The following is a 16,417-nucleotide window of genomic DNA, read 5'->3' as shown; positions in this document are numbered from 1 at the left end:
GTTTCTGTTTTAAGAGATTTAGAGCTTATTTCAGAGAAGATATCATCATAACGTCTTTTTTCCCCTTTCATTTTTCACTATAGTCACTTTTTGTGTCTCTTAAAATCTCGAAAAAAAATTCGGGAAGACCCTGACTCATTAAGCAAGAGCAATCACAAAAGTTCTCTCCATTTTGGTTTTCCCCCATTTGAAACTCTTTCTCTTTCTTTTACTCTTTTTAAGTACTTCCACTTCAGCCAACAGTGTCTTTTGTGTTGTATTAGGTGCTTCTTCTTCTTGCTCCTCCTCATTCGCGTATGATGCACTTTTTCATTTTTATATACTTTCTTCTATTTTCTGTTACGTCAATCTTTCTTCATTTATCATTTTCTCCAGAAAATTATCAATGATTAGATGTCACGATATATAAGGAATTCCCCCCGCAAAAATGTCTAGTCACTGAATTTATGTGGTGGTACATATTCAGAAACCTTCATAACTCTAACAAAATGGGGGAAAATCTGTCCAAATTTAATTTTTTCTTCTCTTTCGTTTCCTCCGTTTATTACCCTCCCAAAACATATTCTTCGTCTTCTAGTCTAAAATCATATCTTTTGTTTGCTTCCTTGTGAAACTTTTACAAAGCCTTTTTGGACAGATTTTTCAAACCCTAAGCTTTAAGTTCACAAAAAACTGACGAATCAAGTTCGAGACATAATTTCATTTTGGCATAAATTACTTTCCTAATGAAATCATAGTTTGACATTATTATAAATGTCCAGGTCTAGGTTTTTTTTAGTTCTTTCACTAAACAGAAATCGAGTATTTTCGTAAAAAAAACTGGATTTTGGAATCAACTAAAAATATTCCAAAAGTTTCTATAATGTTTCTATTTTGATAAAAATAGGTTTGCAAATATGTACCGTACTTGTTCTAATAGAAGCCCACGTTATGTGTGCGCTTTAAACTTAATTACCTCCGTTCTCATTAGAGATATCGAAAACCGGTCAAATTATAAAATATTTATCATATTGTTATAAACATTTTGTCAGTTAAATGCTTTCTAGTATCTTTTACAGGAACCGACTTAAAGTAAACATATAGGGTGGGCTTACGTAGTACCGTAAAACCCGTAATAGCTCCCAGACTGTCAAATTTAAGCTCAATTATCTCAATTCCTATGCAAGATATCAATAATGTGCCAACTAACAGAATACTTCTGATAGTATGATAAATAATTTATCAGTTGGCAACTTTTCTATATCTTTGACAGGAACCGAGAAAAATGGGCTCAAAGTTAGAAGTTTTGGGGACCCTCCTTTTACAGGTTTTACGGTGAGTACTTTATGCCCTGATTTTAAACAGCTTCTTAGTAGGAACTAGAAGCCTTCAACTGACAAACAACACATTTATCGAAAGATCAAAAATCGATATTTGAATGACAGTTATAAGAGGGTTCTTTATTCGATTTGGGTTTATCCTTTCTGATTGATCATTCTGACAAAATCAATAATGACTAATTCTGAAAGTACAAACCTAAGTTCTTGACTAATTCAATTTTTCTCATATGCCTCTAACCTGCTACAAGTTCATTCACAAAAATTCCCCTCGTACACCTTTTCTTTTCCTTCCCTTCCAACCAATTACCTCAACCACCAGAACCATCTCTTATCTCATTTCAAAAATCTGCTGCTCCCATAAATTAAGTGCTCACCCACTTTCGTTTCATTTCGGCCACAGAAGACAGAGAGAGGAAGAGCACAGAGAGACAGATCAAAAGAGAGAGCAATCGCAAAACAATCGATTTGATCATCTAATCTATTCTCCTCCCTTTTCTTCGAGTAGAGCACGCCCCAACTGCCATCATCAAGAAGATGATACCAGCTGTCTTTTCTCTTCCTCATCATCATCATCACCTTCAGGAGAGGACCCCCTTCTTCTTTTTCTTCTTCTTTCACTATCTCTTCACGTCAAAGTGTCACTTTTATCACCTTCGTGGCTTTTTGGCTTTTGATGTAAAATTTGAGAAGGAATGAGGAAAAACTCAATCAGCTCAACCTTGTTTTTTTTTCTGTTGTAGGTATTGTCGAGTTAAAAAAAAGTGACACCTGAAAATTTGAAAACTGTCGCATATTTTTAATCTACGAAAAAGCGCGGCAAAAACGTAATATTTCAGACTTTCGGCTCGCTCGAGTCAGTTCCGCCGTTAAGTTCAGCTTTTTGCTGAAAAATGGATTCTAGAGATGCTAGCGATCATTTTCATACCAAGAAAACACAATTTTGTTCAGAAAATCCCACTAAATTCACATAAATTAATGTGTTATTTACAGTATCCGTTTTCGAAGCGATGCCTCGTAAATCGACACGAGCGTTGCCCGCGAAAATTTTCAGGTCTCAGTTTTTTCCATGCGACAATAGAAAGTAGTTGAATTTCATTTGGAACGTTCTTGGAACACTCTTAACAAGTTTACAAGAAATCAGAGAACATGAACACCCGTTTTTTGTAGGAATTAATTTTTTTAAACCATGAATGTTTCTTGAGATTTACCGTAAAAACTCTAATAGAATAATCCCCCTAACTTTTAACTTTGCAATTTTTCTCGGTTCCTGTCAAAGATATGAAAAAGTAGTCAGCTGACAAAATTTCAATTATAATATCAAACATATTTCGTTAGTTAATCCTTTTTGATAACTTTCACAGAAACCAAGATAGAATGGCTCAAAGTTAAAAATCAAGAGTTGCGTTCTGTTATAGTGTTTACGATATTTCAATTCCGAATGGAGATTTCAAAAACCTATCAACTAATAAAACTTGTAAAATATAATTTTAAGCATTTATATTAATTGAAAATATTTGGCACCTCTAGCAGATATGAAGACAATTGATGTCAAACCAGCGATTTCCTTAACTAGAGAATATTCGCTTTTAGTGAAATTTGTTACCTTAACTCAGCTGCCGATTACAGTTTTTAAAATTTAGAATCACAAAAGCCTATCTTTAGTCGTTCTTTCTCAATTTTTCTAGATCAAAACAAATTTTTTAAAAACAAGTTGTAAACAAAATCGCCTACCATCAATTCTTTTCTCGCTTTCCAAATTGCACCTGATTTTCAGAAACTCAAATTCTGAAAATGTCCCAAAAATGACCATATCTGGAAAAAAGATTTCAAATATTATTTCAAAAATTGGCACACAATTCCTTTTGAAGTTATTTTCAACTGTCCCATGCGAATAGACTTTAAACCTGTGATAGAAGTACACTGGGAAGATTGTACTAAATTTTCTTGGCCCCTATGCAAAATATCAAAAATGTGTCAACTGATAAAACACTTCTGATAATATGATGATTATCCGTTGACAACTTTCTTATATCTTTGACCGAAACCGAGGAAAATCGGCTCAAAGTTAAACGATAGGGGGCCCTTCTGAAACATGTTGGCTTCCAAGCTTCACAAAAATCGGACCTTAATCTATCAAAAACTCCCAAAAGTAACTCCATACTTTAGAAAAACTATTACACCTACTCATTCCACCTTTCCAATATTTTAGCCCGTTCCCCCATCTCGACTCTCTTATGCGAGATCATTTCATTTAGTACACTTTTTCGCAATAATAAGACATCTGTGTGTGCAGGTTCTTATTCCCTCATCCCAATCTTTCTCCGCTCATCCAATTTGTTATAATTCATCTTTCGAAAAACTATTAAACTTCCCAACATGCTCTCCAGAAGTCAAAAAGTATAAGGCTCCCCGCGGGCGCTTTTTTGATCCGGTGTGGGAAAGTTTCTTGGGGGGAGGATAGAGCCCATTAAATCCGTATTTCCCATCATTGGCTCTTCTTTTTCACATTTTCCTATTCATTTTCCACTAAACCCCATTAAAAGTTGCATCTTGCCCTCCCAATTATTATTCAATCTTCTTCTCTGTCGCCTCGCAACCAAAAAAAGAAAAAAGAAAAGGCTCTTTAGCATCCCAAATGCAAATTCGTGTATTTCGATGATCGATGCCTTCGATCTTATCTCCAGTTCTACTGCTTCTAATGCTCTCGCTTCTCAATCAAAGAAGTTGGGCACAAAATACGGCCGTTGGACCTTTTTTGACAAGTGGTAATGATTTAGTTTAGTTCAGTGGTTCATATTCCAATAATATTTTTTAAAAATTAATTTTTTCCAGATACCGCTCGATGCTACTCCTGCATGTCCAAACTATACGAAGCGGTTTGGCCTTCCCTATCACATATTTACAAAAAACCTAGGAACTTCACAGGTACCAAATTTCAAGTTTAATAATTCAATCGTTATGTTTTTCTTTTCTAGACGACTGTAACGATGACCGAATTGCTGAAGGACGAGTCCCGATCGTCCATTGCCCGACGATATGTGTCTCGCTTTTTGAGCAACCAAACATTGCAGGTATGAACAAAAATCTAGAAAGAAATTACCAGATTATTTTTCAGGAGTCCGAATAAAGGGATACATACGAGGGTGTATGAGTGATGTACTGATAAGCGGTTTCAATCAGACAATTGTGACATGGTATCGGTGGATGCATAGAGATTCTTGTCGACCTTATAGGTAAGAAAAGTTGGATATCGGATTTTTTCAACTTTTCAGTATTAAAAAACTGGTCTGAAAGGGGATGTCTTCCGGAAATCGGAAATAAAAGGAATTTTCAAAAAATTATTTGAATGCAAAGTTTCAATCTATGTAGGTCTGTTTTACACCCTCCAAAGTTTTCAAAGCGATCGGAAACTTGACAGCTGGGCTTCAGACTCCTGAAAATGACCAAATTGGCCGAAAGTCAACTGAAAAATATGTTTTTGTATTTAGATGGGATAGAAATATGGTCATCTGAAATAGCGCAGATTTTCCTGTATTTTTGTAGGAAATTCGATCACACAGGATCCGTTAATTGTTACTTTTTGAAAAAAAAGGTTTATATTATATATAAAACGTATATATATATATATATATATATAACATACAAGTCTTGATTCTTGATTTGTTTCTTGATTCTTGATCTTGATGATTGATTGATTTGATTCTTCAGAAATCTCTGTAATTTTGCAGCACTAACGAATTCTTACGACTGTAGTTCACCATTTTTTGTACCCCGTCTATCTTTCTTATATATAAAACGCTAGACGCGTCTGTTGGTCCTAGTGTCCGGCTGTCCGGTTTTGGGTTTTTGATTGAAAGGTTGCCCGCCACCAAAACCGAACCCGCGGCCTTCCGCACAATAGCCGCGCACGTACACAGCTGCGCCATGAGGCCCACACCAGGAGAGGGGAGGGAGGGCGTAGATGTTCTACAGCGTGAGAAAAAAAATCGAAAAGTGAGGAGTGGAGCGACGAATAATTGAAAATGCTTGAATTGTGAAGCGCCGGAGGCGCTGCAAACAGAAGGCTGGTCAGGAATAATATGTCACGAGGAAGCTGAAAATCTAGAAAATTCTAAATATTGAATTCGACATCGGGGTATTTAAAACAGAACAAAATGTGTCAAAAACAAAGATCTATTCTGGGAAAACTCAAGGACAATTACTGTAAACACTAATAGAAGGTCACCCGAACCGTCAATTTTGTACTCAATTATCTCAATTCATATGCAATAATGTGCCATTCCGGTATTTTTGTTTAATGGTTTTTGAAACTTTGAGAACAGTTAAATAAACTATAGATTTCTTTTTGAGACTTTCGAAGTTTCTTACTTTCATTTAAATCACCCAATTTCTCCACTTTCCAGGAAAAAAGAATTATTCAAACTTGGCGGAGAATCAGCAGACGACTCGACAATCGACGTCTGCACATGCTATGCAGACCACTGTAATGGAAACTCTGCGTCTCTCACTTCCCCATTATCTATAGTGTCTTTCCTGGTTTTAAGTTGGTTGTTTTTGATAGGCTAAGCCCTTTCTTGGAAATCCTGCTGCTCTTTTTCTACAAATGCTCATCCCACTTCTCCTTCTTCCCCCACTTCTTCTCTTTCGTCTACCGGTTTCTAGCTTTTTTCTTCTCCCATTTTTTGTATTCTCGATTATTTTCAGTCCGATTTCGGGTTTTTTGACTGATTTTACCTTCTTCTTTCTTTTCTGAAAATTTTGAACGCTTCGTCTCTAAAACGTTTAAGTTTGCTCAATTGCGACACAGATTTTCTATGTTGTTCAAAACTGAATGAAATGTTCCAAAACGCTTTTTTGTTTTGAATTTTAAATTTTGGCTGAAATTTATTAAAAACCAGAAGAGTGTGTTCTACACAATTTTTTGGAGGGATTCGATTGCACCGTGAAAGCTTTTGAAAAGAGAGAAAAATGATAGAAGAGAAAAACAGAGAAAACGTGAAAAAATTAGGGAATGGAAATGGAAAGTAGAGTTTTTTTGAATTCTAGGTGAATTTCTCTAGATTAGTCTCGGTAGTATTGTTGTGGTTGTCCTCCTTCATGTCCATTTTTCAAGACGCCTCTTGGTGTTCCATCCGGGTTGAAACGGACGCTGAAAACTTTTATAGAATACTGGGGGTTTTATGAAAAAAATATTCTTAGGTGACTGGAAATTAACTTAAAACAGAATGGAAAGTGAAAATGCAAAGTTTACGATATGGAAGATGGAAAAACCAATATCACAAATGATGTTGAAATTCGAACTTTGAAAAATCTATAAAAAGGGCAATTTTATAGCTCTAGTAGGTTATTTCGGTCCTCACAATTAGATTTTTAGGTTCTTCGAAAATTCTAGGAATAGCAGAAATTCCAAAAAAAGAAAAAAGTCCAAATAAAAGCTATAAAATTCGATTATTTCGAAAATTCGAAAACTTTATTCAATTCAGATTTAAAAAAGAAGTTTTCAGAAATTTCAGAAATTTCAAGAAAATTTGGAAATATCCAAAAATAAAAAACGATTGGAATTGATAGCATAGCAGAGAAAATTCGATAAAAAAGATATTTTCGCAAATTTTTTCTTTGGAAAATTTGAATTCAAAGTTTTCAAAACTATCAGATTTTTCGGGATTCTATAAATAGTTTTTTGATTTTTTCGGAATTTTTAATATTCAAGAATAAATCTAAGGTCCAAAAATTCTAAGGACCAAAATGACCGACTAGAGCCAAATGTTTCAACATGAACAATCTAATAGAAGGGCACCCTAATTATAAACTTTGATCCAATTTTTCTCGGTATCTGTTAAATGTATCAAAAAAATTTTTAAGTTCAAAAACGGTTGAGACACTTTGAGACATAATTTTCAAAAAATTTAAGCTGACAGGATATTTTCTACTTCAAAATTTAGCAGAAACTCAAAATTAAGGAAATCTGCTATCGATTTACTCGAGATTGAATTTTTGAGTACCGTGACACCTCTAATAGAAGGACCGTACCACTGCCTAGTTTGCTCTTATTCAAGATATCAAAAATGTGTCAACTGACCAAACACTTCTGACATTATGATAAACAATTTATCAGTTGGCAACTTGTTCATACCTTTGACAGGAACCGAGATGAATTGTCACAAAGTTGAAAATTAGGGTGCCTTCTATTACAGGTTTTATGGTTAATTTCCAAACAAAATCAATTGATAGGATGTTTGCAGGTTTCGAAATTCTGCAAGAACAACAGGAATCTGTTGTAGAACATTAACCCATGCATTTGGAGTTTTTCTGATAATTCACATTCGATTTGAAAACGTTTATGTCCTCCCCAATTATGAATACATTTTTCCCTTCTTTTTTCTGTGATTCCCTACTAACCGTTGTTTCGAACTTGGCAGACTGGACATTGATGATCCTCCATACATCTCACTATCCTCTCTGTATTGTGGTGGGTGTGTCGAGAAGACAACAGTTCCCATTGGAATTCCGAAACCGCCTGTAAAATATAAACTAATAGGTAATTGATACACAATATTTTTCTTAATCATTTTCTCGTTCCTTTTTGACCATCACATGACGACGAAAAACCATCAGAAACACGTCTTCAAGGGAGAGGGAAACGCCCAAGAACTTTCAATTTCATTTGATGGTGATTAGTCAACTGTTCTCTTCTCTTATTCCTTTTCTTCTTTTTTTCCCTTCCATTTTTTGCAATTCGTCCTGCCAAGCATCACTAAAAGCTTGCGACGACGAAACAGAAAAAAAATCGAAAAGAAAAAAGAAGAAAAAGAGCAAACAGTAAAAAGAAAACTCACTTGACAATATGAGATATACAATAAAAGAAAAGGAGAGGAGGACAGTGGGAGTGTGTGCCAAAGTACTACTAGTAAGCGAAGCAGCCTAAGAACTCACAACAAATCGGGTACCATCCATTGTCGCGATGATGCACACTTTCATACTGTTGTGGATTACGACGACGATGAAGCCAACATCCATTGCAGAGAAGGCAGCAGAAGAAGGAGAGAAGGATTGAGACAAGGATAGACACAATTAGACCGATCACAAGCATAGTGTAATCGATTCTGGAAATATTGAATTTGAAGAAAATTAGGGGATCAAACGTTACCGTATTTTCTCTACCAGAAGAAGGAAACCTTCAACTTTGAGCCCATTTATCTCGGTTCCTATGAGAGATATCACAAATTTGTCGATTGATAAAATATTGGAGAAATATTATCAGTCGACACATTTTTGATATCTTCTACAGGAATTGAGATAATTGAGCTCAAAGTGGACATATAGGAAAACTTGTATTAGAGTGAATACGGTATTAAGAAAAAAACGAATACGGTATTAAGATTTTTATGTACAACATATAAAAAAAAAGATATATTTAGGCGTCTCCAGAGATATTCCCCATTTTGGAGAGGATTTGGAGATCTTGAAAAAAGGATACAAGTGTTTTGAAAACTTTCAAAACATCACTTTTTTTTAACCACAATTTTCTAATATAAGCTGAATACCGTATTTTCTCAAATAGACGCCAACCCAAATCGTCCACTTTTAGCTCAATTATCTCGGTTTCTATGAAATATATCAAAAAGTTGTCAACTGATAAATTGTTTATAATAATATCACCAACATTTGATCAATTGAGAATGTTTTGATATCTTGCATATGAGCCGAGATAATTGAGTTCAAACTTGACAGTGGGGGGGGGGGCAGTCTATTCAATGTTTTACGTTACTTTTTGAGACCAAAACTTTCCCAGTGATTTAATTCTAGGCATATCGATACATCTTTTAGGTTCTGGAAAAATCCAAAAAGTGAAAAAACTCACTGGAAAGTGTTTCCATATGCAACGAATCGATCGGATCTGGGAACTCCATCGCCAACAGCATGATGATGTCCTCTCTCCAAAAGCTGCTTCTCCTCAATTCCACAACAATAGTACCCTTGATCACGGCCTTCAAATGATGTGCAACATTCGAATGCACACTCCAACTCAACTCCAAATGCGCTTCTTGGACATTTCACCTGAAAATGAATTTCTTCTTTTTAACCTGAATCTAAAACCACTTACCTTGGATTCGACTGCTCCGAGTGCTGCTAGGATGAGAATCGTTATCCCCAGATATTTCATAACTTCTGGAAATGTGTTAATACTATAAAAAAGAAAAGAAGTAGAAGAAAATGTATTGTGGAAGAAGGAATGGTGCGCACTCTCGGGAATGAAAAGGAACACGCCCACCAGGAAAATGGGTCTGTACGAGGGATGAAGAAATAGTGTTGATTGGGATGGAGACGCAGACGGGATGAAATGTCAAGTTAACCTGCTGATGATCAGCGGGCTTTTAGTGTCTGCTGTCTCTTGATTTTTTGAGAATAAAATAGGAAATTGAGATGTGAAAAGGAAGAGAAAAGAAACAGATGGTGACTACTACAAAAGAAAAAAATGGACACAAACAAAATGTTGTTTTTGGGAATGGTATTGTGAAATTTTGAGAATACGGTTTCATGTTTGAAAATGAAATAACAATAGAGGACTGAGATGACTAACAACAATATTCAGAAGTCATTTTTTAAAAACTCAAAGAAGATTGAAATCTGGAAGATGGATCCAACGGTAAATTATCTAATAGAAGCCCACCAAAAAAGCTAACTTTGAGCTCAATTATCTCGGTTGCTATGAGAGATACCAGAAATTTGCCAATTGATAAAATATTGGAGATATTATGATAAATATTTTATCAGTCGACACATTTTTGATATATCTCATAGAACTCCGAGATAACTGAGCCCAAAGTTGAGGTGTATGGTGGGCTTCTATTACAGCAAATACGATGTACTGCTCCGCGAAGTTGGGCTTCTAGCAAGCACGTGCTTCAGAGTTTTTCAGAGAACTCTCCAGAAATAAAAAATCCGAAATAAAAAAAATCCTCCAACTCGATTGATGAAATTTTAGCTGACTGGGCTGTTTTCGATCGGCCAAAACATGCTGATTGATAATGTGCCAGATAGGATAAAGCTCATAAATCTGTGTAAAAATCAGGAATATCCCTTGAAACGGAATTTTTTTTTAAATTTCCTAGCGTCTTATTCATACACCACCTTTTGAAAATTTTCGAAATACCGTAATCCCAGATAGAACGCCACACTTAACTTTCAACGTTTAGCCTATTTATCTTTGTTCCAATAAGAGATATCACAAAGTGGTACATTGACAACAATTTTTGAAATTATGATAAACATTTGGTCAGTTGGCTGCTCTTAAATATCTTTTACAGAAAACGAGATATATTGGCCCATAGTTGACAACTTCGATTTACTGTAAATTAATATGATGATCCCATCAAAATTTTCACTTTGAGCTGATTTATATCGGCTCCTGTGAAAGATATAAAGAATATGTCGACTGACAAAAAACTTCTAATATTATGACAAACAATTTATCAGTTGACAACTTTTTCATATCGTCGACAGAAACCGAGATAAATGGGTTCAAATTTGGAAGTAAGGGGCCCCTTCCATTACAGGTGTTCCGGTAGTTATTTCAATTTCCAGCCATATCCCACGGAAATGTTTTTCTTTCCAGACACATCTCTATAACGCCAAAACAGACAGTTTGTCTCGGAATACTGAAGACCTCGTACGTCATTGCAATCCCATATGGACTCGATGCCAAACTTAAAAACAAACTTTATACATCCCCCGTTATATATTTTTGTCCAGCGATAACGAGAACCATTCCATTTTCAGCAGTTCTCCTTCTTTCTGCAAATTCCCCTTTTAAAAATGTACATTGGTTGGGTTCATCACAATATTCCAAAAGTTTTTGGATGTCTGGCTTTTGTAGTGAACCCAATTTTCGTTTATTTGGTGTTCACTGGAAAGTCAGTCTGCCTGGGGAACTATCGCTTTTTGCTACTGTACTTTGCCATTTTTAATGTCGTTTATTCTGTTTTGGAGATGGCTGTTCCAATTGTAGGTTTTTATGATGAAACTGTTTGAACACATCTAGAATACCGTAAACACTCTAATAGAAGGTTACCCTATACTTGCACTTTGAACCAATTTTGTCTTGGTTCCTGTGAAAGATATCAGAAAATTGTCAATTGATAAAACATGGCTGATAATAAGATAAATAATTTATCAGTTGACAAGCTTCTGATATCTCTCCGAAATACCGAGATAATTGAGCTTAAAGTTAACGGTTTGGGTGGGCTGTCATCAGAGCAAATACGATATTTCACTTATTGATATTCTAGGGAATCTCCTGCTATCGCTACTGTTTTTATCTGATTCTGACCGATGGATTCTTTGAGAAAGCTTCAAGTTTCAATCACTACATTCTGACCGCCCGTTGTTCAATGCTAGCATGCAGCTATGCTATTCTCATCAGTCACTTCGTTTTTCGATACTTGGTAATCCTAAGATCCAAATTAATCAGCACAGGGTTCCATCGGTTCATGTCTGCTTCATTCGCATTGTGTATTTTTTATTTTGCATTTTTCCAATATGTTTGTGAGAAATGGCTGTCTACATCGGACACCGTAATGGTCTATATCAAAGAGCATCTTCAAGAGGAGTACGGTGTGAATCCAAATGACTATAACATGTTATCAACTATCTATAATGTAGGTTTTCGAAATTCAAGTACTTATGAAAACTTCAAAAACTGTCTCAAAAATTTAGGAGTCAAATCCTGAAGAGGTCTTCCGAAGTTGGACAGGTGTAGTCTTGCTGATGTTGATGTCAGTTGGGTCTATATCTGTTTATTTTATTTTTGGATACAAAACAATGAAGAAACTGAACGATGCTCAAGCCCATGTAACAATGAGTGCGGACACTGCCACGTTGCAGAGAAAACTATTGATCGCCTTGACTGTTCAAACTGTGATCCCAATTTGTATAAGCTTCACACCTTCGCTGATTGCCTGGTTTGCTCCAGTTTTCAATTTTAGTATGGGAAGGTGAATCTATACTTAAAGAATGATTCTTTGTTAACTTTCGAACTGAAAACCGAATTTTCCAGAGTCTACAACTACAGTGGAACCATTGCTCTATCAGCATTTCCATTTTTTGATCCTGTCGCCATTATCATTTTTCTACCGGTCCTCAGAAATCGACTATACCAGTCGAAACAGAGTGGGGAGCAGACAGGAACTGTTTCAATTGAACTGCGAACAGTTTGAAAAACTGATATTTTCAATAAATATATCTTTTTTTAATTTTGAATCTAGTTTTTAAAAAACCATCCGATGAAAAACAGAAATTGTGACTGAATCCAAAGACGATTTTTCTCGAAGATATTAATTTTCCCGTTCGAAATTTCGAATTTCTCATATTTTGAATGAAAAAATAATTCAAACTCCATTCCAATGAATTGCTTAATGAATTTTTCGTTCAGAATAAGCATTTAACAGTAATGTGCAATTCTAGTAATCGGGAAGTTAAAACGAGACAATGGGGTGAAAATATTTGAGTTAAATAATAATTAAAAGAGAAAAAAATCAATCTGTTCATCACTTCTTGCTGCCTCCTCTTCCACCACGACCTCCACCACGACCTCCTCGAGCTGGTTTGGATGACCCAGCTGATCCACCAACTCTGGTTTTCACAATAACTTCTGTAGTAGTCGGCTGCTTCTCCTCCTCATTATCGGACTCTCCATCCTCATCTTCGAATTGCTCCACTAGATTTCCTTCTGCATCCATTTCGATTCCAATCGCATTCACTCCCTTCCGCTTTCCTTTTGCCACGTCATCAATCGAGTACGGTAGCATTCTGTTGGTTTTGTTCAAAGTACGAGTCAACGAAGCTTTGACTTTGCTCAAAATCTTGCTAGCTGGATCGATTTTTCCAGGCCAGGTAACAATTTCGGTGAGTGCCTCTGCATCGTCTTTGATCAGATCATACTCTGTCATTGTCTCAATAACAGCTGGAATTCCATCAACTTCGTGTTGTATGAGTGGTTTTGTTATCTTCTGACGAAGCATTGGAGCATAATCAGTAGCGAATGAATGAGTTCCAGCGGAAACTCTGAAAATTTAAAAATAGAATTTATAGAAAACCGGCTAAAACCTAAGATGAGTATGTTGTACGAGTTGTTGTAGAAGTCTCTTCTTCTTTCCAGCACTGGAATTCTTTCCAAGCCACGAGGGGAACTGAAGATGGCCTTTAGATGGCCACCAGTTGCCATTGCTGGTAGTGCTGCTGATAACATACTTTGCTCATTGAGTAGTTTCCATGATCCACCTCCACGAATCTGTCGATCAACGATATCTCCGAGGGAGATGAGATCAGAAGCCTTTCGAAGTCCACGAATCGCTTCCAGTGGCTTATGTTTCTCGTTCTTCATATTGAGATAGTTCTCTTGGACAAAAAGTGGCATGATACCGTAATCCACGAAAAACATTTCTTGTTTTTCCATCAACGTAGTTCGAGAATCCAGAAGGCGTCGAGCTGCTTCGAATGGACCCTGGAATCGAAGCATAAAAATAGCTCAAAAAAGAAGAAAAATTACCCAAGACAGATCCTTCTTATTGACTTTGGCATTCGAAGACTTTGATCTCATCTGGAGATTGTATATCGTCTGACGAACATCGTGACCCGATAATTCGATGATTTCATCCAAGTCTTCTTTGGTGATTTTCAGCTTCTCCTGTGAGCAAATCGTCATCATTCGAGAACGAATCATCTCGACACGTGGCTTTGGGAAACGCAAATCGTAGCAGTAGTTGGCCAGAGAACGGATTTTTGTGTGCATACGATCGTTGCAGATGCAGATGATTGGAATTTTGGATTCCTTGATGATTTGAATGAGTTCCGAGATCTGAAATAATTTTTTTTTCAATGATAGGGGTCAATATAACTAGCTCACTCCAGCGCGATCCTCGTTTCCAGACATTCCATCAACTTCATCCATGATCAACACATGATGAACTTTCGAATTGTCTTGGGGAACGCACTTCTTGACGCCAAAGAACTCTTCAATCTGATGAGATCCGGATAGCTCGCCAATTTTCGCTTCTAGATGTTTCTTGTTACGAACATCGGATGCATTCATCTCTACAAGTTTGAGACCGAGTTGCTGGCAAGCCATATAAGCGCATGTCGTCTTTCCAACCCCTGGAGATCCAGAAAGAAGAGCAGCCTTGAACGGAGTTCCATCCTGAGATGCCATCCAAGGCGCAGGCTTTGGCTTCTTGATTTTGGCGCCCTCGCCAAGATTATGCTTGGCCCAATCGTTCAGCCACTCCATTAGCTTGTTCATTGGACTCTTATCACCAAATTGGCCAACAAGTTCGCCTAGACGTTTCGGCTTATATTTGTCGACCCATGAGAGTACAGGCTCAGGTCCTTTTGGCTTTGAAGAGAATTCGACAGATGACGTGGACACTTGACTAGACGAAGATACATCGGAAGACACTTTTGGAGGTGGAAGTTTCGATTTCTTGTGTTCCTTTTTGGGCTCTTCTTCTGCTTTCACAATGTCCTTTACTTTTGGAAGTACCTTCACCGCCTCAGGTTCTTTCTTGTTTTCTGGAGTCTTCTTCTTCTCTGGTGTTTTCTTTTTAGCAGTAATCGGAGTGAATGTGTCAAAACTGTCATCGGAATCGACGAATTCATCATCGGACACCTTCTTAGCTTTAGTGTTCTCTTTTGTTGATGGGCTGACCTTTTTTGCCGGTGATTTAGAGAACTTTTCAACAGTTTTATTGACTTTTGTAACCACTTTTGGAAGTTTAGAAGCCGATGGAACTGGAGAGTTTTTAAAGAAATCAGCTGGGTTCACAAAGGTCTTTGCGTAAGTCTTTTTCGTCTCCTCTTCACGTTTTTCAGATGACGTTGGGGCTTTGGAAAAATTCAAAGTTTGTTGCCCAGGCGGCAACGCCTTCTTCCCACTCTTTTTCGCCTTCTTCAGCTCTTTATCATTTCCAAGTATCAATTCATCTTCTTCTGAAGTGTCTTCTTCATCGGTCAACACGAGAGGCTTCGTCTGAAAAAATATCTATAGAATTTTTCTCGAGATTCTTAATTAAAGTACCCTCTTTTTAGCCGGAGTCTCCACTTTCTTCTTATGCTCTTGTTTTGGTTTTGCCGGCATATCATCGTCGGAATCTAAAAAGGATTTCGTAACATCGTGCACAAAATGCGATTCTTTTTTACCCGATGACACCACAAGTCTTCTTTTACTGCTCATTTTCGTATTGTTCTTCCGAAGATGTCGCGGGATCGGATTCTCGCCGTCGGCTTAAAAAATTCATTTTTCAGGAAGAAATTCACATTGAGGCTTACAAAAATTGTCACAATATGAATGAGAGTGCGGAATTTTGAGTTTTTCAGAAGTTTTTCAGAGAAATTCAGATAAATAATGTTTCGTTTTTATGAGAAAAATAACATATAAAAAAGTAAAAATTCTAATTGTTAATTTTTAAAACCGGAAAATTTAGCGCGAAAATTAAAATTGCAATGGGGCAGACTTGCCTCTTTCCACTGAAAGCCTCATTAATTAAAGCAGCGTGCGCCTTCAAGCTTATGGTATTAAAATTTTTCGAATTTTTGTCTTTTTTCTGGAATTTTTGACTTTTTCCGACGAAGCTTTTGCTTTTCTACTAATAATTCATCAGTTTTAGTAAATAATAAATGCAAAGCTCAAACGTATGTCGCTAAAAAATGTGCATCATCTTATTCATCTTCGGTTTCCAACTCGAATCACTGCTTGGTCATCTCTAATTTTTCTTCTGGAGCCCTCACGAAAGGCAGAAAACGTCTTCGCTCCTTCTGCTTCCCCGCCCATCATCATCACTTTTTCCTTCAACGCCTGCGTGTCTTGTCTTTTCCGCGGGCTTTCTGCTTCACTTTCCCCACACTCTCCTCTCGTTACACTGTGTGCGGACACAAGTGTATGTACAGCTGACCGAACTTATTCCAACAAAATGGTCATACTTTCTTAATCATACCTGCATATATGGAGTAGATTACTTCCTTATAGAACTTTTTAGCCCATTTTTCTATTGATATCACAATTTTTTCTAGTTAACGCTAACTAGCTCGTAACAACTGTACAACTT

The 16,417-nt window shown here is 36.6% G+C and overlaps 4 protein-coding genes across 4 annotated transcripts; 2 read left to right on the top strand and 2 right to left on the bottom strand.

Annotated features, from left to right (window-relative positions):
- Positions 1-3,981: 3,981 nt before the first annotated feature.
- Positions 3,982-5,885, top strand: Cbr-hot-1 (the record flags this gene model as incomplete). The annotated part of the gene is made up of 5 exons (XM_045238114.1): positions 3,982-4,084; positions 4,152-4,244; positions 4,295-4,390; positions 4,435-4,552; positions 5,723-5,885. The coding sequence occupies 5 exons, from the start codon at positions 3,982-3,984 to the stop codon at positions 5,883-5,885; spliced, it is 573 nt and encodes a 190-aa protein (XP_045092715.1).
- A 495-nt stretch (positions 5,886-6,380) lies between these two features.
- Positions 6,381-9,483, bottom strand: CBG04571 (the record flags this gene model as incomplete). Its single annotated transcript, XM_002637740.1, has 5 exons — positions 6,381-6,468; positions 7,719-7,836; positions 8,253-8,422; positions 9,181-9,377; positions 9,424-9,483. 5 exons carry the CDS (start codon positions 9,481-9,483, stop codon positions 6,381-6,383), a joined length of 633 nt encoding a protein of 210 aa, XP_002637786.1.
- A 1,652-nt stretch (positions 9,484-11,135) lies between these two features.
- Positions 11,136-12,535, top strand: CBG04570 (the record flags this gene model as incomplete). The annotated part of the gene is made up of 4 exons (XM_002637739.1): positions 11,136-11,324; positions 11,609-11,996; positions 12,052-12,313; positions 12,376-12,535. 4 exons carry the CDS (start codon positions 11,136-11,138, stop codon positions 12,533-12,535), a joined length of 999 nt encoding a protein of 332 aa, XP_002637785.1.
- Positions 12,536-12,865: 330 nt separating this feature from the next.
- Cbr-rfc-1 lies at positions 12,866-15,546 on the bottom strand (the record flags this gene model as incomplete). The annotated part of the gene is made up of 5 exons (XM_045238113.1): positions 12,866-13,382; positions 13,415-13,821; positions 13,867-14,175; positions 14,224-15,342; positions 15,391-15,546. The coding sequence occupies 5 exons, from the start codon at positions 15,544-15,546 to the stop codon at positions 12,866-12,868; spliced, it is 2,508 nt and encodes an 835-aa protein (XP_045092714.1).
- Positions 15,547-16,417: the final 871 nt, after the last annotated feature.

The sequence above is a fragment of the Caenorhabditis briggsae genome (genome assembly GCF_000004555.2).
Source record: "Caenorhabditis briggsae complete genome, chrV, whole genome shotgun sequence".
Lineage (NCBI taxonomy): Eukaryota > Metazoa > Nematoda > Chromadorea > Rhabditida > Rhabditidae > Caenorhabditis > Caenorhabditis briggsae.
The sequence above is the reverse complement of the archived record's forward strand: the minus strand, read 5'-3'. Positions and strand labels throughout refer to the sequence as shown.